The sequence below is a fragment of the Carassius auratus genome, chromosome 40 (genome assembly GCF_003368295.1).
Source record: "Carassius auratus strain Wakin chromosome 40, ASM336829v1, whole genome shotgun sequence".
In the NCBI taxonomy this organism is placed as follows: Eukaryota; Metazoa; Chordata; class Actinopteri; order Cypriniformes; family Cyprinidae; genus Carassius; species Carassius auratus.
This window is the reverse complement of record NC_039282.1, coordinates 15,972,185-15,997,704: the sequence shown is the minus strand read 5'-3', so window position 1 is coordinate 15,997,704 and position 25,520 is coordinate 15,972,185. Positions and strand designations below refer to the sequence as shown.

Here is a 25,520-nt window from a genome sequence, read left to right as displayed (position 1 = left end):
CATCTCTTTCTAGTTGAAGTTTGTCGCGAAGCTACTTCTGCATTTGTCCACACACAGTTGTCATGTGGTTTCTACGTCAGTAAAGGCGGTAACAAAGGGTAACTAACGTCATTGACAGGCCACTGCACTGCCCTGTGCCACTGTTTAGAATGGGAATTTTCTCATGATTTACAAGTAGTTGAAAACATTATAGATATTGTTAGTAATCAGCTGGACAAAATATATAACACTGGCCTAGTTGTTTTTGGATATTTTACTACAAATATCTTACAAATTGTACCTTTAAGTGTGCAAGTTGATTTGGACTTTTATTTCTCAAGTTGTATGTGATTGTTAATGTCACATGGAATTTACCTTATATTCCTGGATGATGCCGTTCTGATGTTCTGCAGGAGGAGGGTCCCATGAGATACTGATGGATGTGCTGTTCTGACTACCCACTGTGAGGACCGTCACTTGCTGAGGAGGAGCACTGGGTGCTGGGATACAGAGAGGGAAACAGAAACACAGGGTTTAATTTCCATGACTTCCATGATGTTCGTGTACACCACTGACATTCTAGACTTTCCAGAAAAGATTTGCGGCTGCAGCTGCCTCTGATTGTTTGGCAAGGATTTATATACATCACTCAACACTCATGCCATGACACACTCTCATTCTGTTTCCTCTGAAAGAGTCTGTTGTAAGTCACTGCATTAGCATTAAGCAGTCGATGTGTGTGTTGAGCTTTAGAACGTAAGACAGGTGGCCACGCGTGCACAAGTTCAATAGATGGGGATTTTCTTCAGCCTGACACTGCTGCTGCTTCACATTTCACTATGATTTCATATCCTGCCTCTGAAAGAAGGGATTTACTCAAAAAAGACATTTACTGAGAGACAATGAGATGGTGACCCATCCGAACAACTCAGCTTTCGAAGCAAATCGCTCTGACAGGCACGTAGGTCGCTCAGCTTGGGGAAGAATGTGAAAAACAGAGGTATTTTCTGAGAGCTGGATGAGGAAGAGTAAAGAATGGAGTGCTGGGTAAACATATTGACATGGATGCATTGATTGAATGAGGCCAGTTGTGAATCCAAGACCCCGAGTCTGTAATGTGGAAGTCGAGACCCCAGGCAGTTGTTTTATCAACTCCATCAGAGCCACAACGTAAAAAAAAATAAAAATAAAATGTTTTTTCTCATTTCTGTGGCAACCCAAGGTGCGGCGACAGCGGAATACTGACAGCTCAATTACGGTAAACTACGCTCAATCACTCTCTTTCACTTCTCTTTACTCTGACACCCCACGTAAATGGCACATATCCCAAAACTACACTCATCCCTCAAACGTGGTGGTCCATTTTAACCCCCAAAAGGCCTGGTGGGACAAATGCACATAATTATTATTTTTTTCTTTAATACTGAATAATAAATAATATCTGTACAGTATACATGTATTTTTTTAAGAATTAAGAGTGCAATCTGATTTGGATTTTTACCCTAACACTTTAAATATTACTGTAATCATCACAGAAAAAATTAGAATTAAGAATTTTTAAGAATTAAGAGTTTAAGTTTATCTGCATGTTTCCTTACTACTGTAAATTGTACAGTAATTGATTAAATAGTAATTGCACATAATATTAAATTTTTCATTCTTCAACACTGAAAAACTAAATCAATGTAATTTCAGCATGTTGCAGCTGACAAAACCCCTCCTATAACAATGCAGCCAATGTCATTCAAAGTTAATGCTGCAAATCATTTAGGAGCTTATCATTAAGCACATTTGAACCAAACAATACATAATTCTCATTTGGGGAGCGATGGCGCAGGCGATGCTAACAGCGCCATTAGCGGTGTGATGTATAGCCAGAGAGGATGTGACCTCTGTTTCACTGCCGCTACAGTAGCCTGCAGGCGAAAGCTGATGAAAAAACACACTTTGTGAAGTTAAACCAAGCTAATACTGAGACCCCCGGCGAGCGGCAGGACTTTGAATGTGAAGAAATGCTACATTGCTTTACTATGCCATTAATCAATGTGTGATAATGACCCTCTGTAAAAAAAAAACTCTCATTGAGAAGCTGATTATTAACCATAAAATGAATTAAAAACACAGAGGAGTTTCTGAAAGGGCCTGTTTCACCTTTTCAACCTCTATAGTCAAAAAATCCATCAGCATTGATATTAAAGGAATCGTCTGACGTTGCTAAAAGAACATTATTTTGTGTATTTGGTGTAATGAAATGCGCTTATGTGGTTTACGGTAAAACAAAAAAACATTATTTTCCACATATTTGTACATTACTGGTGCTCCTCTATGCCCCGCCTTTCGGAAACGCATTGATCTTTGCAAACTGATTGGCCAGGTATCCAATGCATTGTGATTGGTGGAAATCTTATGCCCCTTACCATACTGTGATGCCGTGTCCCGGCGCGACAAGACAAAACCAATAAAACCCATTACAAACGAGGCATTTGTTGCATAATTGCGGATGATAATGACTTATACTGTGCTTTTTTAAAACATAAAACCATGTCAGCATTTGTGATCAGAGAAACAACAAACAACAAGCGCTACTCTACCCTGCTCAAAACTCACGTTTGAATAGTCAGTGGCAACAATACTACAGCAAAAATAAAAGGTACGTCTTCTTTCTTTGCGTGAACATTTGGGCAGTGTTATGCAGATCTTCCCACACAGTGATGTAGTCATGTGGGGGCGTATTTAAACGAGGCATTTTAGGAGAGTGCTCAATTTAAATAAGAATTCCCTGCAAAATTTGTCACTTCAGCAGAAGGTCTAAATGAAAGCAAAAACACTTTTACTTTTTTGGGAAAGACAAAGTGGGAGAGAAATGGCAAAACAGAAAAGAAATTGATGTGGCGAGCTCTAGAGAGAAGCTATAATTGTCTAATCAGACAATGGCCAATAAATCATCCTCTTCTGTGACTCTGACAAACCTTCTCAACTACAACAGTGGGAAACAAGAAACAAAAGAGGGCTATCGCAGCCGTGGGCCCCGTGACGCTCTTCTGCCAGGGGACCAGATGTTTTGTCTTGCTCTGGTAATGGCGATGACATGCAGGTGTAGGGTGTGAAGGCGGTGCAGCGGGGCTTCAGGAGACGGAGCTGGTGTGTGTGGAGGAGATACGGCTCTCTGCGGACACTCTGGGTAACAAATGAGCCTGTCATTGCGCTCAGACTTTAATCAGCAAACCTTCTGTGCTTGTGTGAGTGTGTGTGAATTTATGTCTTGAGAGTTCCATATGCTGTTTAAACTATTCGCAAAATGTTTTTTTTTTTTTTTTTTTTTTTATATTTATGTGTGGTAGCAGCCATCGCTCACACCTGGAAAAAACATCTCAAAGCACTGCGGTGAATCCTGGACGGTGGTCAGCTTTTAAGTAACAACCTGCTTGTCTAAAACCACAATTACATTACGATATGTCCTGGGTTCAGTTTTGGCAGGGTCCAAAAAGTTTAACTTACAAGCACCAAACTGAGAGCTAAAATTTAGCTTTCATGAGTGAAATAAATAAATAATATAACATATAATTACATTCAATAATTGTTACAAATGTATTTATTATTTGTTACATCAAATTTAAACAAATAAAAAAAAGAATGTATTTTTATTTGAATTAAAAAAAAATCATTTTACTTAAAAAATATATATATTTTAAATAAAAATAGTATTATATAAATAATACATATATAATAAAGGATTATATTTAATTTACAGTTAAAAAAATTGTTCTAAATTTATATAATTTTCTAGATTGCATGAATCATATTTATTTAAAAAAAAAAATATATATATCTTGGTAAATGTAAAAAGTTCATTTTGAAGGCTAGGTATGGACTGGTGGTTGACCAAATGAAATACAGAAACCAATGAGCTTGTATAAATCTGGCTCTATGGCTGACAAAGTCTTTTTTTCATCAGCTGGGATTGATGGGGACGCATTCAGTGAAACCAATGCTTATTTTAGTGTCCCGCCAGCCATACACACACACTACCAACAACAAAGAAAAGGTCAAATCCTTTGCCAAAACAATAGTGTCTTTCCTCTGAGTCCCGTCAGCAATAGAGACAAGCTTACTACAGTGCTGTGGAAAGCAGGCCAGTATCACTTACTACAGTATTTTTTACGACATTGGCCTAAGTGTGAATTATGTATCACTGGCCCAAATTGCTGTGGACTTAGAGCAAGCTGGAAAGAATCTCCAAGAGATCCATCTCTTGGGCTTATGTCTGCATTTGTGTCTCTTAGTATCTGTGACCTGTACGCTTCAGATGCATAAGACATCGACAAATTTAATACAAAACTATGTGACTTTAAAGTCAAAATGAAACCGAATTCGCAAAGACATTTTACTTCCATAATGTGATTTGAAACAGAATATTCTTTAAAAAAAATATCAAGCTGCATACATCAGGCTATTGTATAAAAAATAAAGTGAAAAAAAAAATGCTACAAAAGTAGCCCAAAACAATGCCTAAAAAGCTGTTTTACTAACCTGTATGATTCATGCCAATGTGCTTCACTAAGATGATGTTCTTTTATTTAAATGAAAGGTTGCAGAGAAATTTTTTTTATTTAATAAGCAAGTAAATGTGGTTTATTTCGATTTCAGATCTCATGTATCATTTCAAAGAATCAAACATTGTACCTTCCTCTGTTGTTCTTGCCGTTCGGGACTCGCTGTCCATGCCCTGGAACTCGTTGAAGTACGGACGGACTTTGATCTCGTAGACGATGCCTTTCTTCAGAGCCGAGAGCACCATGCTCCTCTCAGAGGGGACCTTCACATCCTGGCTCTGCCAGGCTCCAGGGGAGGACAGCCCTGACATCTGCCTGTACAAAACCCTGTAGCCCTGGATGAACTGAGACTGGCGGTCAACCTGAAGGGGAAAGATGGTTCAAACTTAAAAACTGCAACAGAGTGTGAACAATAATTGAAAAAGGAGAAACTCTGCTAAAAAGACCTAGCTTTGGGTGCTGCATTAGGTGTCTTAACTACTGTAGTTTAACTAGCAGTGCTTTCGTGGGTCAAACAACTTAAGCAGATAAGCTGGTTGACGAGCTTTTACAGATATATTGGTCCTTCAACTAGACCAGCACCAAACTAGCAGTAACCAGCTTGGACCATCATGGAAAAGTTTAAAAGACCAAGGAATATCGCCTCTTTTTCACCTTAACAAGTATTTACATATAACAACAAGTTCAGCCAATCAAATCCCTTTGATAAAAATGCTCTACTTGAGTCATACGTACTTACGACCTTGACAAACTGTAAATAAAACATCAATAACAGCAATCACGCAAGATGTAACTGCTTCGAAACAAACATGTTGTGAAAAAATGCTCAGCTGCGAAGAAATAAACACATATGTACAAGTATATACAAACGCGCACAAAAACAAAGTCAACATCGAACGTGTCAACATAAGGATCAAAGAAGAAAAGCATTCTCAAGGTAAACAAGACACTTCATTCGGCGAAAGCCTCATTCTGTTTTTAGTTTGCCGAAGAAAAGTTGTATTTACAGAGCGAAGGAGTGTGCACAACTCACAGTAATGTCTTTCTAACAGCACGGATATTAAAAATCTGCTTTTCCTCCCGACACATGGAGTAAATCAGCCCAATGGGCATCCATCCTATGCTTTTTATCTTTCATTAATTGAAAGATTCAGGGTCGTAAAAGCTTTCTTGACACCACCTACATTTACCATGAGAGTGCTGCTGTATTCAGGGGCCGCGTAGGCCGATGATTTATGGATTATTCATATGAGAAAAATACCTCTGAAACAGTCTATCCCCCATTTAGGCTGAACAGACAAGCGCTTATATTTGTCTCTGTAATGATTGTTGATGGCAATCATTAATATACCACAGGAGAGTGCTTACATACTAATGCGACAAAGCCATAGCTGTAAAATCTCCATTTTAATGCAATTCAACACACAGTAAACACTTTTAGAGTGTTTATATCAATGCTGGAAGACTGCAGCGGGAAACGGGAACAACAAACAAGACGAGTAACAGAGTTAACTTGGTTGGATATCAAATAATATACAGTACTGTACATACCGTATAAGTTTAAATAATGTACAGCCAATAACCTGTGCAAAATAGCTTCATTCTGTATAGAGATGATGTTTATTCAAAACTATGAAGTAAATTTAGTTCAAAATAATCAAATACTATAGATACTATAAAATAGCTCATGTCATTCCAAACCTTTCAAAATAACTTTAATATATATTTTTTGAAATATTGTAAAAAAAAAAAAATGAATAAATAATTATGTAGATACATAAATAATAGCTACTTTATTTATTTTGGTAAATTTTGTCCATATAATTAAAGTCAGTGAGGTCCAGTGATCTATAGGACCATTCTATAGATAAAAAACATTCTTCAAAATATCTTCTTTTGTGTTCTATATAATAAAGTACAGTTTGGAACAACACAAGGTTTAATAAATGATGGCACAATTTTGTATTTCTGGGTGAAAAATAAGATTAATACTGCATGATGTTCTCGAACCTCAGTCCAATCACAGTTTAGATGCTAAAATTTCAGTCCAGTCACGGTACCTATATAATAACCTCTGTCCAACAGCAAGTCATGTTCTATAGTCATTGTCTAATCATAGTTTATGTGTCAAAACAGCGCAATTTCAAGACTACAATATCTCTTCAAACACAGTTTACATGCTAAAAGCGCTGTCCAATCAGAGAGTGCCTTACCGTCCATGTGACCTGTATGGTGGTGGGGCTGAGGACCACAGGGTTGTGTAGCCGCACAATAACCTCACCCAACTCCTTCTGCACGTGTCTGTGATCCACTCCCTGAGCTGGAGGACTTACATCTGTAAAGAGAGACACAGAGGCCAATGCCATTACCTCTTCTAGTGCACAGACAATGCTAAATTACTGGTCAGTACAGGATAATTCCTTAAATACAATTTAATCCCCTAAAAAAGTGACAAGGAGCCGCAAACAGAACAACTTCAACCCTACCTGTGAGGTTACATCCACCCCAGGGTCTCAGAATCACTCACCCCTAATGAACATACGGAAGACTCCGTGGCACTTTAATCAAATCTTTTTCCAGTCGAAGTTGGTCCTTTATTCTCCTCGTAATGATCATTAAGGTACCAGCCAGGTCACTAACTCAATTATACACTCCAAAAGAGGATGATGTTTGTTCTACATTATTCTCTGTCTCTGAATCTAATGAGTGTATGGGACCCTTAGACCCTGTAGTATCTAGACTAGATCTCGTTCTCGGTGAGCAACAGACTATATACATAATTACAGCAGAGTTTCTGTGAAATACCTTGAGTGCGGACGGGTTCGGACATGGGGCTTGGGTCACTCAGGCCTTGGATGTTGACTGCTCGCACCATGAACAAGTAGATGGTGTTGGGGCGAAGACCCTTGATAGTGTACTGCGTGGTCTTGACATGATCGGCCACAGTCTGCCAGCTGTTGCTCACCGATTGGCTGCATGCAAATGAGATAGAGTGATGTCAGAGTCTGAAATGTCTTAGTCAGACCGGATGCAATATACAAGGACAGTCCTTTCAAAACATTGTACCAGCTTGAGATTGAAGGTCGCAAGATGTTTTCTGAAGACTTTGTATGTTAGAAATGTGTATAAAGACATATTTCAATCTAACTTGAGTACTTGAGAGAAAAAATTAACTAATTTAATGTACTATTCAAAAACAGAAAAGACACTTGAATGGCAAATAAACTAAATTCATACCTGAAAGCCTCAATAACATATGACGAGATGGGTGACGCTCCAGGAAGGCCAGGCTGCCAGGACAATGACACACTGTTTTTGGTGACGTCTGTGACCTGAGGTTTGGAAGGAGGACCTGGGAGCTCGTTCTCATCCCGGTCTTTAACTATAACAAGACTTCCAGACTCTAAAGAGAGGAATTATATAAGAACATTGAGAAGTCAAACTGTTTCTGGAAGAATAATGCTACTTAAAAATCACATAAACTCTTCTTTAAAGGTTCTTCTCAATGGTTCTATGAAGAACCTCTAAGAACAAAAGGTTCATTTATAATGAAATGGGTTCACTAAATGGTTCTTCGGGGAGCCGGAAATGGTTCTTCAGTGGCTTTACTATGAAAACACTTGCAAATTTTTTTAACTTTTTTGAACATTAAAGTTTATTCACAACCTTTAACATCCATGGAAATCGATCTTTATACTGGAAAAAGTTTATTTCTATGTGCATATTTCTTATTAAATTATTCTTTAAAATGTGAAACGTTTGTGAAGTTGCACGTAAGTACCTTTGACTTCCAAGAAAGCACTCCAAGATGTTTCCCCACTAGAACTTGCTGCCACACAAGTGTAGATACCAGAATCAGAGAGCTGAAAAACAGAAAAAAACATGCATTGATCTTTACAGTACATCTTCAGATACTGTGAATTCACTAAACGGCTAATCAATTAGACTCATGGCAAGTCCACGCTTCTGATCCTGACACTAATATGGTAGATATATTCTATTTTCTGCACCCTTCAGCCAGCTTTCATCCTTGCTGGCAGATTCACAAACCCACCCACTAACCGCAGTGAGAGTTAGACTAATTCATTTAAAGGGGTAGTCGCTGAAACCCTCTGGACCATTGACAGCTGGCGCATAATCCCCCCTCTCTACCTTTCCGGGACGGTCTCCCCGTTGTTTGTTGCCTTTCATCAGGGTGCCTCGCCTCCATTTATTAGATAAAATGTCAGAGGTGGGCAGCACTGTCAGATATAATGGCTATTCCATCCCGAGCTGACGGGGAGGGCTTGGGGACTTTAAATTCAATATGGCCCTAAAGTGTGCGTGTGCATGTGTGCAAATGTGTGTGCAGCTGGATCCCATCCAGGCTTCCATAAATGATTCTTGGGAGAGCTGTCGTATCCCTAAGTTATAGTATCAAACAATTTACCAAAATCAATATTTCCAATTCATCCCCGTAATGCAATATGATTCCCTCTGCCCATCTCTGTTATGTCTTACCGATATCTGATTGAATTCTGCTAAGCTTATAAGACGTTGAAGACGTTTCTGACAGATGGTAGTCACACAAACACACATACGCTCTTAGAAATACACAATAACAGATACACATCTGGACATTCAGTGATGTATTGGTGACTATATCAGTGCTGGTCTAATTTAATATAAAAACTGGTCTAATTTGGACCATGTTGAAAGTTGATGATATATGATGGATGCACTTTTCTATGCCAATTCAACGTGCAAATAAATAAATAAGAGATCTAATTCATTCATTCCATATGGATGCATCCCTACATAAATTCATTACAAAAAATAAGAAATAAAAAGAAAGGAAATAAATAAAAGTTTTGGCTCACCCGCAAACCCTTGATCTGCAGGCTGCCGAGGTCCTGCAGGGACATGCGAGGGTCTTTGCCCAGCAGACTGACCCCATCCTTCAGCCAGCTGATGGTTGGGACCGGTTCTCCAGACGCATGGCACCTCAGAAGAGCCACACTGTCTACACCCAGAGTCTGGTTAGCTGGACCCTGCCGGATGATGGGGGGAGGACGATCGCTCAACACTAAACAAGAGAGAGAAAGAGAGAGGAATTAAGCCTACATGTTGTTCTCACTGTTTTAGAAGAGATGCATCCCAATTTGTATCCTTGGCTGGTGATGAACAAAAATAAGCTTCTGATTCAGCTTCAAATTTATCAACATTTTTCAACTGAAGAATGAAAAAGAGAACTGTCACAAGCACTTCTCCCATTGCACAGAAGAAATATGAGCGTGAATACACACTGCGAAAAGTACACCACCAACTTTCAATGTACTATCAATAATTCATTACATTTATATAGCGCTTCTCTGCCTTTTCTAAACACTCAGAGTGGTCTACATTGTAAAGGGACTATTATCTGAATCACACTATTTATCGTACAGCAAATACAGACAACAGAGAGGAGGCAGGAAATAATTAGGAAAAGAGGGCGAGAAAGTGTCCGGAAAACAACTGAAACATTTCCTTTGTGAGTGCAGTGACTCAACATGTCTGGAGCCCATGTGCTAATAACTAGACCATGCCTCTGAATTAGTTCCTGATTTTACTACTGAAAATGGAAACACAGGAAATTGGTAGCAATTAGCATGCATGTCCATCTAGAATAATATATTCTCCACAGATTATGACATCATGGCATGAGCAGGCCTCCTTCTTACATCATTTGTTGCTTTAGCACAGGACAGCAAATATGTTCGTCATTAAAAGTGTCTGAAGACATTAAGATTGTGGCCGTGTCCCGTGTGGCACAGGAAGCAGGATGAAGCCATGATTGCCTTATTCCTGGACATATCAGGGTTATATGCACATTTTGCGGTCGCACCACAGGGCAGCGTCTACCCCCCAAGCATTCTGGGAAGAACTGGGAGAAATGCTGAGTCTTGGTTTCTAGCTCACTGATGTGGCAGTGAGGAGGTTTTGTAGCTTCCAGTTAGTGCCTGAAATCCTTCATTTAGGAACCAGACTCAGAGTAAAGTTTCATGTTTTACTATATATCCGACTATCAGAGGCAGTGTGGTCATTTAAATATCTCATGCTGGTTACGAGAATGTCCCCTCATAAACTGCTTCTCAAAACATGAACTCACCGTCCTAGAGCACACAGATTGCGCGATTTTTTTTTTTTTTTTGTGAAATATAGTTATATTATAATGACATGTGTTCATGTAAAGATCTCCATCTATTTTCATCTCATTGTGAAGATACTTTAACTGCTTACAGTAGAGGAAAATCTGTGAAATTTTAAGGAGCAAATATAATTATGGCAAAATTGTAATTATCAGATGTGAACCATGCCTTCTTGGGGCCTATTGCTTTAGTAAAAACACTTTATTGTCATTGACAACAGTAAGTAAATAAATAAACAAACAAATTAACATTTTCAATTGTTTGAATTGAATTGTTTAAAAACAGAGATTTTATTTATGTATTTTGTGTTCAAAAATATGTAATTGAAAAACAAACAAATAAATAAATAATTACAATAAATACTAACATAAGTATATTATTCAAATTTTTTTACATTTAAACTATAAAAATATTAAATATTTAAAAAATATATGAATAAATAAAATGCATATAAAAAAATAAGGAATTATAAATGTAATAAAGTATATAAATTAATTAATTGAGATTACATCTCACACAGGTCTATTGATGTGATCTGATGTCACATATATTATTATTATTGTGCTTTAGACAATATGGACTGTTTCAAAGCAGCTTCACTGTAATAAACACGAAAATAATAGTTAATCTTCAGTTATGAAAAAAAAATTCAGCTGTAAATTAGCTCTAAAAAGACATTAGTGTCATTAGTCAGCACAGTTTAGTTTTGTGATGATTCAATATAGTTCAGTAACAGTGTGAATGCTGCAAAGTTCATTAGTTATGACACAAACTTGATTCAATAGTAGTAATAGTAATAGTAGTGCAAAGTTTATCAAATTATGAAACAAGCTTCATTCAGCTATACGCTGCTTTAAAGGAGGCAATAGTGTCATTATTCAGCTCAAGTCATATCACTGCTGATTCAATTCAGTTCATTAACAGTGTTGGTGATTCAGCTATGAAGCAGCAAATATAAATGTACACATGGGCATCAAATGCCCCTTGAGAAGTGCCAACCATTTATTTCTTCAACTAATATTAATACGATAATCACAGCCCTGTCCTGTCCCCTGCCCCTCCGAGGACACATTAATTAGCAGGTGTGAATTAATGACCAAGAATATGGTGGGCGCTAATTAGAGACTGCACCTCTAACCCTTAAACACAGCTCTAGATGCAGTCTTCCTCTGTTCTCAGCTGCGTTACTATTTGTCTCACTCTGTATAAAGAATGGTATTTATATTGTCCAAATCTCCATCAGAATGCCTCATTTGGGCTCGGGGATGAAGAGTTGCCATCCTAATTCATCAATGTGGATTACTCCGCTTCAAGGTTAAACCCCAGAGTGCTTTGCAGGCACATCCATCAGGCCGGCGTAAACCCCAGTGATGCATGTGCGGACGGATAGAGACTGATGAGGCATAATGGCTGTGTTTGGATTAAAGCTGCATCCTCTGTTCTGAATGAGTCTTTCGTGTTGCACTGTTGCATTTGACTTTTCTCCTTTTGCAGTGTCTGCTAAGTTTAGGCAGTTTTTTTTTTCATGTGTGAGTGTAATAAGACTAAGTCATATGTGCGTTGACATGACATGATGGAGTGCTGTTCATCCGACGGGACGGTTTTAGACCACGTGAAGGCCTTGGTGCCGTCTGTTAGCAGCCGTTTTTCATCAGATCTCTCCTTGAACCTGTCCAGCTCTCCCTGCCACCTCAACAGCCACTAAATCACACTCTTCCTCCAGCGCAGGCGTGGCCGTGACCCTCTTCCTCTTTCATTCCTGTCATTCTCCACAACATCTCACACACACTCATTTCTGAGCAAAAAGTGTTTATGAAAGTCTAGATCATAATGTGCTCTCTAAGACAAAATCGCTTAATTTTTATGCTTTGCAATCAACTGTAACAGCCATCACCTTGAAATAATTACACTATACTGTTAGACTGAAGATGTAGTTGAAAAGTTCATACACAATGACTTCCTTTGTAAAAAAAAAAATTATAAATAAAAAATCTCTCTTGCACAACCCAAACCATGCATGTTGCAAGGTAATTTTTCCATGATCAGTATCTGAGGTTTTCAAGGACTGCTGTTTTCACTCCCTTTTGGAGCTGAAATGAAGTTTCACAGAGACGTGCTTCTGTAATATTCAAACAGGTCGTCAGGCTTGCTATTCATTTCACATAGAGAGGCTGAATCAATGCAGAGCTCAAGGCCACATTCCATTTCAGCTCTGAATGTGGATCCAGCAGCAACAGAAGCCGTTTTCATATGACATTTATCTTTCTGCCTGTACTTTTGTATGGGGTACTGAGGCCTTCGTTTGTGTCGGGTGTGAAAAATGTAGGCTGACATATGAATGAGGGAAAATGAAAGAGTGGTGAAAAGAGAGCGGCGGCGAGTGATAAAGAGCGAAATAATGAAAATAGAGGCTTAACAGAAGTCAGTTAAAATGTAAAAATAGAATTCAAAAATAAAATATTTAATTCTAGTAATTATTTAATTTATCATAGTATTTAAAAACTTCTGTAGAATCCAAATGCAAATAAAATAAAATATTTATTTATATAAATCATGGGTGGAGGGAATGGGGGACTTTTGGAACCTTCCTAAATTTATTATTATTATTATTATTATTATTATTTAATATTTTTATAATTTTATATTTTGTAACAAATTTATCAATAATAAAAAAAAATTTGTAAAATAATAAAATATAAAATAAAATGCAATTTAAATCTAATGATTTCAATTAATTAAACTATAATTAATCAGGACTGGTTCAAAAAATTTAAAAAAAAAAAAAAAATAATAGCTTAACATAGTTGGAGGATAGGTTTGTTATTTGCATTTTTTTATCAAAAAATGTTTATACTGTATAAAAAAAAAAAAAAAAAAAAAAAAAAAAAAAAAACGACAAAGAGTTCAGTTTGTGGCAGCTGCAGGAGGATATTTTAGAAGGAACTAAAATTATTAAAAAAAAAAAAAAAAATCCTAAAACTAAAAACAAAGAAACAGAATGAAACACCAGCTAGGTAAGACCTCCACATTCCCAAAGCCTTGTTGTGGTCCGATCCACCCCAGTGCTTACCGTCTGTGACCTCAAGCTGTGCTTTGGCCAGGATGCTGCCTGCCACCGTCAGGGCCTGGCAGATATAGTACCCCGCGTCTGCCCGCTGGACCGCTGTGATGGTCAGATCTCCACTGGGCGACACTGAGAACCGACTGTTGGGCTGCTGCGGTTGATTTGGAAACAGGAGGTTCTACACAAAGAATAAGGATTTCCAGAGAAAATTTGCTACCTGAAACCCATTGTTCTATGAATACAAACACACCAGGAAATATATTTTTTTGCATTAGAGGGGGTAAATTATATTCTGTATAATCAGCTACTAAAATTCTGAAAGGAATTACAGTGCCATGACATTACATTGTGCAACGCTTTTTAGCATACTGTTAGCTTTTGCTAACAGTATGCAAACCCTGACTGTGTATATCTATCACTGTGTGTATCCATTGTGTCCAAATGACTCCAGTAATTGCTTTGGGCTGCATAGTTTACTCACTCTGGATGTTGTATTTGAGGAGTAGGTCAGGTGATTCGTTGTTAATTCACCACCAGCGGCCGGTTTTGACTGTTTGCTAATTACGGCAGATAAAAAGCTGGGCTCATTAATGCCCATCAATGACAGAACCCTCATATTAACCTCAGATTTTCTATCCTTGAGATCCCTCTACTCTTCCTTTCATTTTCTCTCTCTCTCTTTTGATTTCTGAGTCCTCATAGCTGACGGTCAGAAACCCAAAGGCATTAGCTGGATTCAATTACACCTAATGACTTTAATGCTCCAAATTATGCTCCAAATGATGTTTTTTTTCTTTCTTTCGCTCTTTTTTTAATTAGCCTCTCACACATGATAGATGTTGGGTCCATTATCCTCAAGTGTGACTGAGAGGCTTCTCTCAACGCTAATGACTCAATAACTGCTTTAATTTTGCCTTTTTACAAATACCTTCATATCTTACTTAAGAGAGGAATGGTAGGACAGAAAATGTAATAGAACATTTAATATTGGGATTAAGAATCAAATCCTCCAGTATTTCCAAATTGTATTACTTTTATAGGAATTTTTAACTAGCTCGCCATGCTAAAGCTCACTGCTAAAATGCTAGCATGCTCTGGTTGCCAGTTTTGCTATTAGTAATGTCTTTTGGGGGGATGCTAGGTGACCAATCCCTAGATATAACTTGTTTTGCTTCTTCAATATAAATCTAAGGGATTTGTCAATACACCTGTGGCGTGTGTGCTAAGCACTAGCCTAATGCTTTCGCAAAAATATAAGTAGGTTAAAAAAAGAAAGTTGTTTGGTCTCTTACCTGACTTCCTTCTTTCTGCCAGAAGACCGCTGGCTGTGGGTTACCTTTGGTCTCACAGGGGAAACTGGCGGTCCGTCCCTGCGCCACAATCTGATCCCGCGGCCTGATCACGAACTGCGGTGCGGCTAAGTCAAGAACCAAAGACATAATCATTACACCATACCCTTAGACACAAACACACACTGACACATACACTCTGGTCTCTGGGAGTCAGTGGGAACGTCAGGCATCCACAGGCATTGACTGAGACAGAGCTTCCATGCATCAGCCCGTTTCCAAAACCATTCGGCCTCTTGGATTATCTGTTTGCTTTGACCACAAACAGCAAGGACGGACAGCGACAGCAACCACAGGAAGCCATTCATCCAGGTGGGGCCGCGGATGGCGCTTCTGAATGAATGACGGCAGCTTTCAGGCACAACACCAGAGGGAGGGGTGGGTCATTCCGGTCAGGACACACGGAGAGAGGAGAAGCTAAGTGTGGACACCACACTATGAACTTGAGTGGATAGTTCTTTTGTAAGTGGGTTTAAATGCTGGACTCTATTTACTCTAGGTACACAAAACAGTTTCTATTCCTGTGTCAAAAACAAGCAGAGGTCACAAGCTGGACAATCTTGGAAAACAATGAATTGCTGTTGGACATCATTCTCTATTCAAACTGCAAACTTGGGTCAAGTTGTCACATAACAAAACAATTTTTTACCGACTTATGCGTCACACTTAGCAAAGTATTTTTCTCAACTCACCCGGCACAGAAACTCAGAAAACATTCCTGCAGAGCACATTCAAATAAACTAATTAAAAGTAACATCTTCCCCGCATTCCCTGTCTATCCTGACCTTAAATTGGCATCAGAATTCAGAAACAGGTATCCGAACTTTCCCCTGCTACTTTCTCCTTAATGAGAAGGTAGGGGAACCAAACATCTAAAAAAGGCTTCAAAGACAGGGAATGGCAGCTGGAGCTTGTGAGAAGATAAAATGCTATTGCAGACTGTACTACTCATATACAGTTAGGGAGTTCCAAGGATGGAGAAAAGGTCTCTATATGGAGGAAATAAATTTTTTAGCTGACCTAAATAAAAAATAAAAAATGTGCTTCTGCCAGCAACTCTGGATGGCGACCCTTTTTAACCAAGCAAAAATAACACAGAATGTACTAATGTTAAAAACTGATATGTTTCAGTCATGAGGTTCACAAGAAGTCCAAAATTCAGACCAAAAACAATAACTGGCATGTAATTTGAACATTCTGACGCTGTGTTCATTTTATACTTGTAGCCGCAACAACAAATCTAGATGCAGGACTCCAAACAGTTGAGTTTGTTTAGCAGGGGAACCATTATTCACGGTACGCCAATCTACAAAAGAAAGTTCTGACCGTGAAAAAAACGCTCTCCCCATCCATTTTGATGCCTAGATGAGCTTTTCTACTGTCTGTGCAGCTGGCAACTGTGGACAAGAGAAGTCTGCAAGTGTTTGTGATTTATGTGGCTGATCCCTTTTTTTTTGAGGCTGTACACATTCAGGCAAGTTACAGATGGTGGCAGATTTACAGGCTTCCCAATCTGGGCGAACGGTGGCGCGGGCACTTCTGTGAGTTTGGGCATAACACAAAGGCTTTAAATCACAGATTGGCCCCATTTAATTCTACTCCAGAGCTTTCTTTTTTTTTACACCGGACTGAGCGGGTATAAAAGATGGGCATTTACCCATGCCACTCATTCAAAGTGATTGTTTAATGACTTGGACACTAAACTTCATTGTGCAGTTGAGAGTTAAAGACCTTTTTGGCCAGGAGGGGAGGAAACACACACACACACACACACACACGAAAACACACACATCCCAAGTCTATCTGAGTAGAACAAAGCTAGTCATAAATAAAGTGTGTTTGCATCCTTGGTACGTTCTTTAATGCATGTGTGCTGGCCTCTTTTCATTGGGAAGTGTCTGCTGGGAGAATGATGCCCTGTTAGAGGAGAATAGCTGTTTGGCTCCCATATTTAATTCATGACGGAGCACATCTGCTTCGTACTGGAGAGAGTTCACGACTAAACACACTTCTGAGAGCTGTAAATAAACACACACGAGAACAACAGGGAAAAAAGCATGCACGCTCTCTCTCCGAAATGCACACACAGACAGAAAAATAAACAGAAACTGACATGAGTAATCGAACACCTTCGCAGAATGCTAAAACACGCTGTTTTAAAGTATTTCAACTCAGCCAAATGTGCACCCAGATGGCTGTGTGTGTTAGGAAGACTGCTGAATTATATTCATCAAGCAGAAGCCACAAGTTTTAAGCAATTAACACACTCATAAGCTTTTTTAGCAGTACTATTACAACCTATAATCCTATAATAAAGGTAGTTAGTACAGCCACAGGTTAGTACGGGATAAAATTCTACTTTGTTAGTTTGCTATCAAGTTCATCAAGGATGGGAAGGGGAAGTAGTGAAGCGACAACAGGAAGTACTAAACCTCTAAAGAGTTAGTTGAAGAGTTAAACCAGCACACTGTATGTGTGCGTGTGTGGAGCAGGAGAGGAGGAAGGAGCACAGAAGGCACACATGCAGTATGAAGGAGTGACTGGGATGGGTACTTACCGACAGGGCGAGCTGAAGACACAACAATGGTGGAGTGAAGACAACAAACAATGACAAAAGACAGGCACAAACAGAAAGGACGAACACAGAAGAAAGTCAAAAGAATTAAGAACAAAAGAAACCAAATTCAGAATGAACAATGGCAATGTGTGTTCTTTTTATATTTATATATTTAATTTTTTTTTTGTTTTCAGCACAGTGTTGGTTGGTGGAAACCAGAGATGCAAGGTGGAGAGAGAAAATAAAATGTATTTTATTCTATTTTACTTTTCAACTTCAATGTTGTTCGGAAAGTTCAAATAAATATCACAAAAATCTGGACTAGCACCACCCGGTGGCAGAAAAAATTCTGTTTATTTTTATTGAATGAGCATGTGGACAGTTAAAAAAAATCAAACCAATGCTTATGTCTCTCCTCCTTACATGACAGGTACAGTATCTCTTTCCATATGAAGTCATCATTAAAATCGGGGGCTCGTCCGGGATACAATTCAAATTATGAAATCTGCTTCACCTGTAACAATGAGGTCTACAGTATATACACAGCTCTCTTTAAAGAAACTGAACCAGCACTAAAGAATATGGGCAAAATAGACGTAATGGCCAAGCGAAACTAGCTGACAAAAAAGCAGTTCATATTTAATGCAGTAGTGGAGCTGTCGAAGAGGCTGAGGATATATTGACATTAAGAGGGAGCAATCATGCTCAGAGTGCTGTCCTCTCCTTCCTTCCCTCCTCCATTCTGCATTCCCACAAATCCCTTCATGGCTGAACTCGGTCCGCTTGTGAATCCTAATTTCAAAAGGGCTGAAAATTGACGGCTGTCTCTATTGGCAGCTCCCGACCCCTCCTGAAACCCCCCACGCACCTACATGAGGATCCTTCCCCGGTGCATCTAAGTTAGTTGTTTAAATGTGGTGAGAAGAGAGGGGAGATGGAGAAGAGGTGGAAGGGGAGAGAGGGAGATTATGGTGAAGAGTTAAAAAAAATATATTAATCTTGCCCTCCCAAACTGGGCTTTATGAGGTCGGTTTACAGTAGTAAACTGTGAAATGGTTTTGCTGGTGTGGGCTGGAGTGTCACAGTGGGACCGAGGAGATGTGTTTGTGTGTGTTTGGGGGGGGGGGCGGGGGAGGTGTTGGGGGGGGTAAATAATAAAAAATAATTGGTACCTAGGGCAAGATCTGTTTTGATCTTTCTCTCTCTCTAATATATCCCTTTTTAAATGTATTTAATCTCTATAAGATCTTAAACAAAGGGTACAATTTAGGAATCCAGCAATCAATAATTATAATCAAGTAATCAAAAACAGTAATTAGCAATCAATGATGCAATTAAAAGCATTCGACTAAGCTGATTGCATGAGTTGCTTTTGAAACATTCTGATGAAATGCACATTTTTGAAGGTAACCACACACCCTGTGAGGCTGGAAAGCTGTGAGCAGTGTCATTTAACTGTTGTGGTAGACTTGGACACTCAACGCACCTCTGACCGTGAGGCTGGCAGACGCCTCCGTTTTGCCAACTCTGTTCTCAGCTACACAGGTGAAGGTTCCTTCATCGCTCGCTGCTGCCTTCTTTATCCTCAGCACATAGTCATCTTTATCATATTTAATATCATACCTGAAACACATATGAACAGAAAATGAGTACAGCAATTAGAAACAACTTCTGAGTATGTGATAAACATATGTACAGGTACAGTAAATACAGTATACAATATTGGGGTCAGTAAGACTTGATTTATTAGATACAAAATAGATCTAAAATACTTTTGTTCAGCAAGGATGCATTGAATTGATCAAAAGTGCTATGTTTCAAATAAATGAATTTTTATTCTTTAAAAAAAAAAGATATATTTTTTTAAATCATAAAAAGATTATCTTACAAACCTTACATTTTGTGGTGTATAATACATAACATACATTAAAATTATCATTAATTTTGATAATACATAATAATACATAAAAATATGGTATACTCAGTGAAAGAACACTGTATAGAAACTGCATTTTTTTTATTACCGACAGAGAGAAAGATAAATTATTCAACAATGACACACACTACAGAGAAGGAGGAAGCTTTCAACTGGAACCGCAGATGCTTCCAATATTTATGAGGCATCCAATGTGTGTGTGTGTGTGTCTGTGTGTGCGTGTGTGTGAGAGAGAGAGAAGTGGGCGTATCTGGGAGCTAATTATAAAAACAGGCCGATTCCAGGTCAGACTGTACAGAAAGGGATTCGAGATGTAGACTCCAGCCGTATTGATCTGCACCTCTCTAGCAGCTTCTACGTACTTCAGGAACACTATGTCCTGGAACCTGACAGCCAAAGGTGCTGAGCTGTGTGTTTGTGTGTGAGGTGAAAGTGCGGTTGAGAAGTTGACAGGGCTTGCAAGTTAGCCTTCTTTTTAGTATTTTGCTATAATTGGGATTTCCGGAGAGTGTATGTGTGTCCATGAGCAAGTGTGAGACAACACTCTGTCTGCTGTCTGTCACTTCAGATCCGCCTTTCCACAGGAAGCAGGACTCAGAGAGCAGGCCATGTGGCGCAGGAGACAGACCGATCCCTGACATGAGGACCGATAAGACCAAGATTATTCTTCTACAGACTGTTGTGAATGAAGACGATATACAGTCAAACCACAGAATGTTTGCTGCTTCATTTAAAAAAAAAAAAAAAGAGGAACTTCACCATACTACAGTGTGACATATTACATGTGTTGATCATATATGTAATATCACAAATTCCAGGTTCACTAATAGGAGAATAAAGCTGATACCGTTTGAGTGAAAACAGAAGGAGAATGGCTCTTCACAGAAGCCAAAAATTCCAATGTATCCTGAGGCAAAATCTGATACGACTGGACGCAGAAAGAGAGGGAAACGGAGATTAAAGAAACAACATAAACAGATGCAAATCAGATTTTCAACCACTAAGACTAAATATTGCATGAAACAAGCCTGGTAGAGCGAGACACTGAAACAGTAGTGCTCTGTATGTGCTTCCTCTCTGAGCTGGAACTGGTCTCTATTAGGAGAGGAATGCAGTTACACATGAAACAGGATACACACACACATATTACGCGACAGATTTGGGGTGTAAACATTTGCAGACAGAGCTTTTGAGTGTCTTTTCCTTGTTAATTTGTCCTTGGAGCTCAGAGTTGCTGTGAAAGTCTGCACCAAGTGGCCTGGTGTTACTTTGGCAAGCTAAGAACTTCATATCTCAGCTCTGTACGAACAGCACAGGCATCCTGACAGCAGCAGAAGTTTGTTAACTTCTGTAAGAGAGTTCCACATTGACAACAATAAGATTCGGTGCTCCGATCAAACCTATTCCCCTGTTAAATGTGACTAAAAGGTTGTGTTTTGTGAAGGTGGGTGTCTGTGGGATTGTGTAACCTGAGGGTCAGCTGGTTTCCACGCCGTTATCGACCACATACGCAAGCTCTTTAAAGTCAGACATCTACATAATCAGAACGATGAGGAGAATACAAGTGACTCTGCACGACGGGCGACGGCTGAGAATGTCAAAATTAAAATAATCTGCCGCTTCAGAGACAGGAAATAAAATAAGACGAGGAGACACGTGTTTAGTCTGGGCTGTGTAGGGCTGCGAGTTATTTAATTATTAGACTGTCATTGTTTCTTTCGAAAACCGAATTAATTTCTCGATATGCTTCTTGGAAAGAAAAGAGCAGAAGCTTGTTGAATTATTACCTGACACATACACTGATTGTAGCACTCGCTGAATTAATTACTATGTGTGTTTTGGCTGACAGCTGAATAATGCAGATTAATCTAATTGTTTCTAACAAAACTAATAAACCATGAGAAGTCTTCACAGAAAAGCACAGAAGGACGTTTGTGATCTGATGAAAGGAACATGGTAAAGTAATTATATCTTAATCTTTATGAATTTATTACATTTAGCAACTGCACACTATAGGACAGAGTATAATTATGACGAATGCCGACAATGGACTAACAATAAACCAGTGTTACTTTAGTATCACTAGCTTTCATTAATAGTTTGAATCCATTTTTTATATTATATTATATTATATCATATTATATTATATTATATGTTTTTACAAAATTATATACAAAATGGATAATAAATGGATAAAAATTCAACCACACTAGTTCTAGAGCCCATATTACAGTACATTTTCTGACATGATTTATTATTATTAAAATATTAAAATAGGCCATGAAATATTATTACAATCTAATATGCTGATTTGCTGCTCAATAAAAATGTATTTGGAACTTTTTAGCAAGTGAACATTGTTTAAGATCTTAAAACTTTACATTTTGAAAATCCATATAAATGTGACTAAATAATTTAAATAATAAATAAATAACTACAAAACTCATTCTAATATTCTTATTTGGCGCTCTGGATATATTTTGAAAACAGTTGTGTTGCTTAATATTTTTCTTGAAATCAAGAGAATTTTTTTTTTTTTCAGGATTGTTTGATGAAAAAAAAAAGATTAAAATAGAAAGATTTAAACAGATTATGAATGTCTTTACTGTCAATTTTGATCAATTTAATGCATCATTGCTAAATAAAATATATTTATTTATTTATTAAGTAGTGTTTAATAATAATAATACTAATAATAATAATAATACTAATAATAATAATACTAATAATAATAATAATACTAATAATAATTCAGATAAACAAACAAACAAACAAAATGCCATATAACTTTTTTGTAAGAGTGAAAAGAGTAAAATATTAACAAAGTAAAAAGAGTAATAGTAAAATTGTTATCCTTTCTCAGCCCTAAGATCATTTCCCATCTTTTCATGTGTTTTTTTTATGAATTCAATCCCAGATTTATTGATTCGGACACGATGTATCTGGTCTGTGACTAAATCTTTCTGTATAAGGCCTGAAGCATGATCTTGGTCAAAAGCATTCTCTTCTTCTCTCTCTCTCTCTTTATCTCACTGTCACAGCTTGAATGAAGAGGCCTGAGGTTTCATCGCCTCACCTGCACAGGTCCACCTGGAGCCTCAGCTGTCTTTACCTCAGGCCCTCAGCACGGAGCAAGAAGAACAGCAACCACTGAGGCCCATGACACAGCTCTGGTTTATATTATCTGCAGGGGGGCTCACGACAGATCTGCTGTGTTTCTGAAAATGTGCCCCAGCATGGAGCTCAACACCTACATCACAGACTGAAATAATGCTTTCGATTGACAGACATCTCTGCCAGCGTGGCCCTGTCTCACCTCCCACGGGGGATGTCAATTTCGTCTTTTTTCCAGCGAACGGTAGGCTGCGGGTCTCCCTGCACCTGACAGCGAAACTCCACCGCCTCCTCCTCCAGAACCACCTGGTTAATGGGCCGGCGTAGGAAGGTAGGTCTCTCTGAAAGACACGCAGAGGAGAAAAGGCCATAAGGGACACAGAGATGTCATTCAGTCGCTGTGACTCAGCATCGAGTCAGAGCTCCCGAAACAGAAGCGCTCACAGAGATTTGTGGTATTGTGTAAGAGTATCATATGCTTTTGTGTTCCAGCATGTTTTATGACTGACGTGGAGACACAAGCATAACAGAGGAATTAAACATGACACATTCTCTCATGCTGGAAGAATTGGAATTGTTCAAACTTGTTTATTTACAAAAGCATCAACTATGAGATGATTTACATTTTTAGAGCATGACTGAAATATTTTTTGTTTTGTTGATATTTTAAGGCTTTTTTTTGTGTGTAAATTGGAAATGTCAGACAAGAGTTGGCACGTACCAAACACAGTGACCTGGGCTGTCTCACTGTCTCTCTCACCGACCATATTAGTGCCCACACAGATGTACATGCCAGCATCACTCTTCCTCGTGTTGGAGATCATCAGCTTCCCTCCACGGATCTGAAGGGGAAGACAGGAACGTTACAGTCTCTGCAACGACTCATGTGATAATCTACTGCAACACTCTCTGTGATGTTACCTGAAGTCAGGTGCCTTGCTCAAGGGCAAAATAGATGTGGTTTATTAATCAGCTTTTGATGGTTTTGAAACTGTAATTTTCTTGACTCAAGGCCGGATCATTAACCACCACTCCACACCCTTAAAATAAAGCTTTCTTTGTTGCTAAAAATGTCAGTTAGTTTAGAGACATTAATCTTAAAACAATATTGTAGTATATTGAAACCATGACCAGACACTTTTTGCCAAGTCACAGAATGATTTTGTCTAAAAAAAAAAAAAAAAAAGGTTGGGTTTTGAAAGTTGTTGTTGTTGTTTTTTTGGTCTTTCAAAACTTTTTAGCAAGTGAAGATGACTGTTTAAAAAAAAAAAAAAAAAAAAAAAAAAATATATATATATATACATATATATATATATATATATATATATATATATATATATATATATATATATATATATATATATATATATATATATATACACACACACACACACACACAGGGTTTGGGTAACAAAACAAAATTATCATAATATGACAATTATAATTTAAAAAATATTAATAAATATGTTTTATATATATATATATATATATATATATATATATATATATATATATAATCCATTCAAACTGAATATGAATAGGGTTGCAAAGAGGCAGAACATTTATGCTAAACTCTAGAAACATTCCAGAATTCTTTGACACTTTCCATGATTTTTCAGAAACTTTTGGGAACATTTTTGAAAGCTTTTGCGAAAATTTTCACCCCTTTGCAACCATAAATATGAATAGTCCCTGACTCTCATTCTCACCTTTACCCTGTTATCCTTCTCATCAAATTGGAATGAATGAATGAATGAATGAATGAATAGTTTCTGTCTCTCCTGTTCTCACCTTGATCCTGTCATCCTTCTCATCGATTCGTACTTTGTCTTTCTTCCAGTAGATGGTAGGCTCCGGGTGTCCACGAGGAGGAACGCACTCCAAGATGGCCGGTTCTCCAGCAGCCACCACCACATCTGTAGGGTTCTGTCTGAAATCATCACGTAACACTGAGAGAGAGAGAGAGAGAGAGAGAGAGAGAGAGAGAGAGAGAGAGAGAGAGAGATTAGCTCGTTCTTTAACCATTTGCAAATTTAGTCATGCTTACATTCCCAGAGGCACAAATAAATGTTCTTTTGTTGCTGAAACAGATGTCATTTCATTAAGTCCTCTGAAATGCTAACACACTCCAGCAGTGTTCAGATGTTAGCTCCCATTCAACAGGGGTGCAGAGAGACACCTGTCTGAAAGTTCTGTTAAGGTCACGGGAATGACAGACGCAGTAAAAGTGGGTGAAGGCATCCTTCAGAAGGGGATGTATGAGTTTTATTTGATGGGGTGACTACAAGGGAACCTTAATTTAACTTAATGGGGTTCCCTATCAAGGCAGAAGAACAAACAAAGAGACGGCAGAGATATTGTGCCCTCCAGCTCTGTGTCACTCATATGCATGCAGCAGATGAACGTATGCGAACACACACACACACACACACACACACACACACACACACACACACACACACACACACACACACACACACACACACGCACACACACACACACACACACACAGTCGGTGGGTGGGCTGGTAAATCTGTGCCAACTAATCACCCATGCACACTCTTTCACCACAACCTATGCCTCTGGCCATGACTAATGTAGCAATTAACGTGACAGCAAAAACATACATGAGGTCACCCAATTATCAGCAATGAATAAATGCAATAAATTAATAAACACATCTGCAGACATCTTCACATTCATCAACAATGCTTTATTAATAAGTCGGGTAATTATACTCTAGTGCTGTCCTGTGAGGGACCAAATGATAAATCTGTCAAATGATCATGCAATAATAG

The 25,520-nt window shown here is 38.3% G+C and overlaps 1 protein-coding gene across 2 annotated transcripts in view; it reads right to left on the bottom strand.

The window, feature by feature from the left end:
• Positions 1-24,759, bottom strand: part of LOC113058713 (roundabout homolog 2-like) — a 59,689-nt gene extending 34,930 nt beyond the window's left edge. For both annotated transcript variants that reach the window (XM_026226868.1, XM_026226867.1), the window contains exons 1-14: positions 24,514-24,759; positions 23,444-23,564; positions 22,925-23,063; positions 19,159-19,295; positions 17,673-17,684; positions 15,059-15,183; positions 13,773-13,944; positions 9,392-9,597; positions 8,314-8,395; positions 7,770-7,935; positions 7,338-7,504; positions 6,746-6,867; positions 4,663-4,894; positions 355-479 (exon numbers count right to left, since the gene is read on the bottom strand). In XM_026226868.1, coding sequence (XP_026082653.1) covers positions 355-479; positions 4,663-4,894; positions 6,746-6,867; positions 7,338-7,504; positions 7,770-7,935; positions 8,314-8,395; positions 9,392-9,597; positions 13,773-13,944; positions 15,059-15,183; positions 17,673-17,684; positions 19,159-19,295; positions 22,925-23,063; positions 23,444-23,564; positions 24,514-24,747 — 2,040 coding nt within the window. In that variant the 5' untranslated portion in view covers positions 24,748-24,759. The remainder of the gene's footprint in view (positions 1-354; positions 480-4,662; positions 4,895-6,745; positions 6,868-7,337; positions 7,505-7,769; positions 7,936-8,313; positions 8,396-9,391; positions 9,598-13,772; positions 13,945-15,058; positions 15,184-17,672; positions 17,685-19,158; positions 19,296-22,924; positions 23,064-23,443; positions 23,565-24,513) is intronic.
• Between the last annotated feature and the right edge of the window lie 761 nt (positions 24,760-25,520).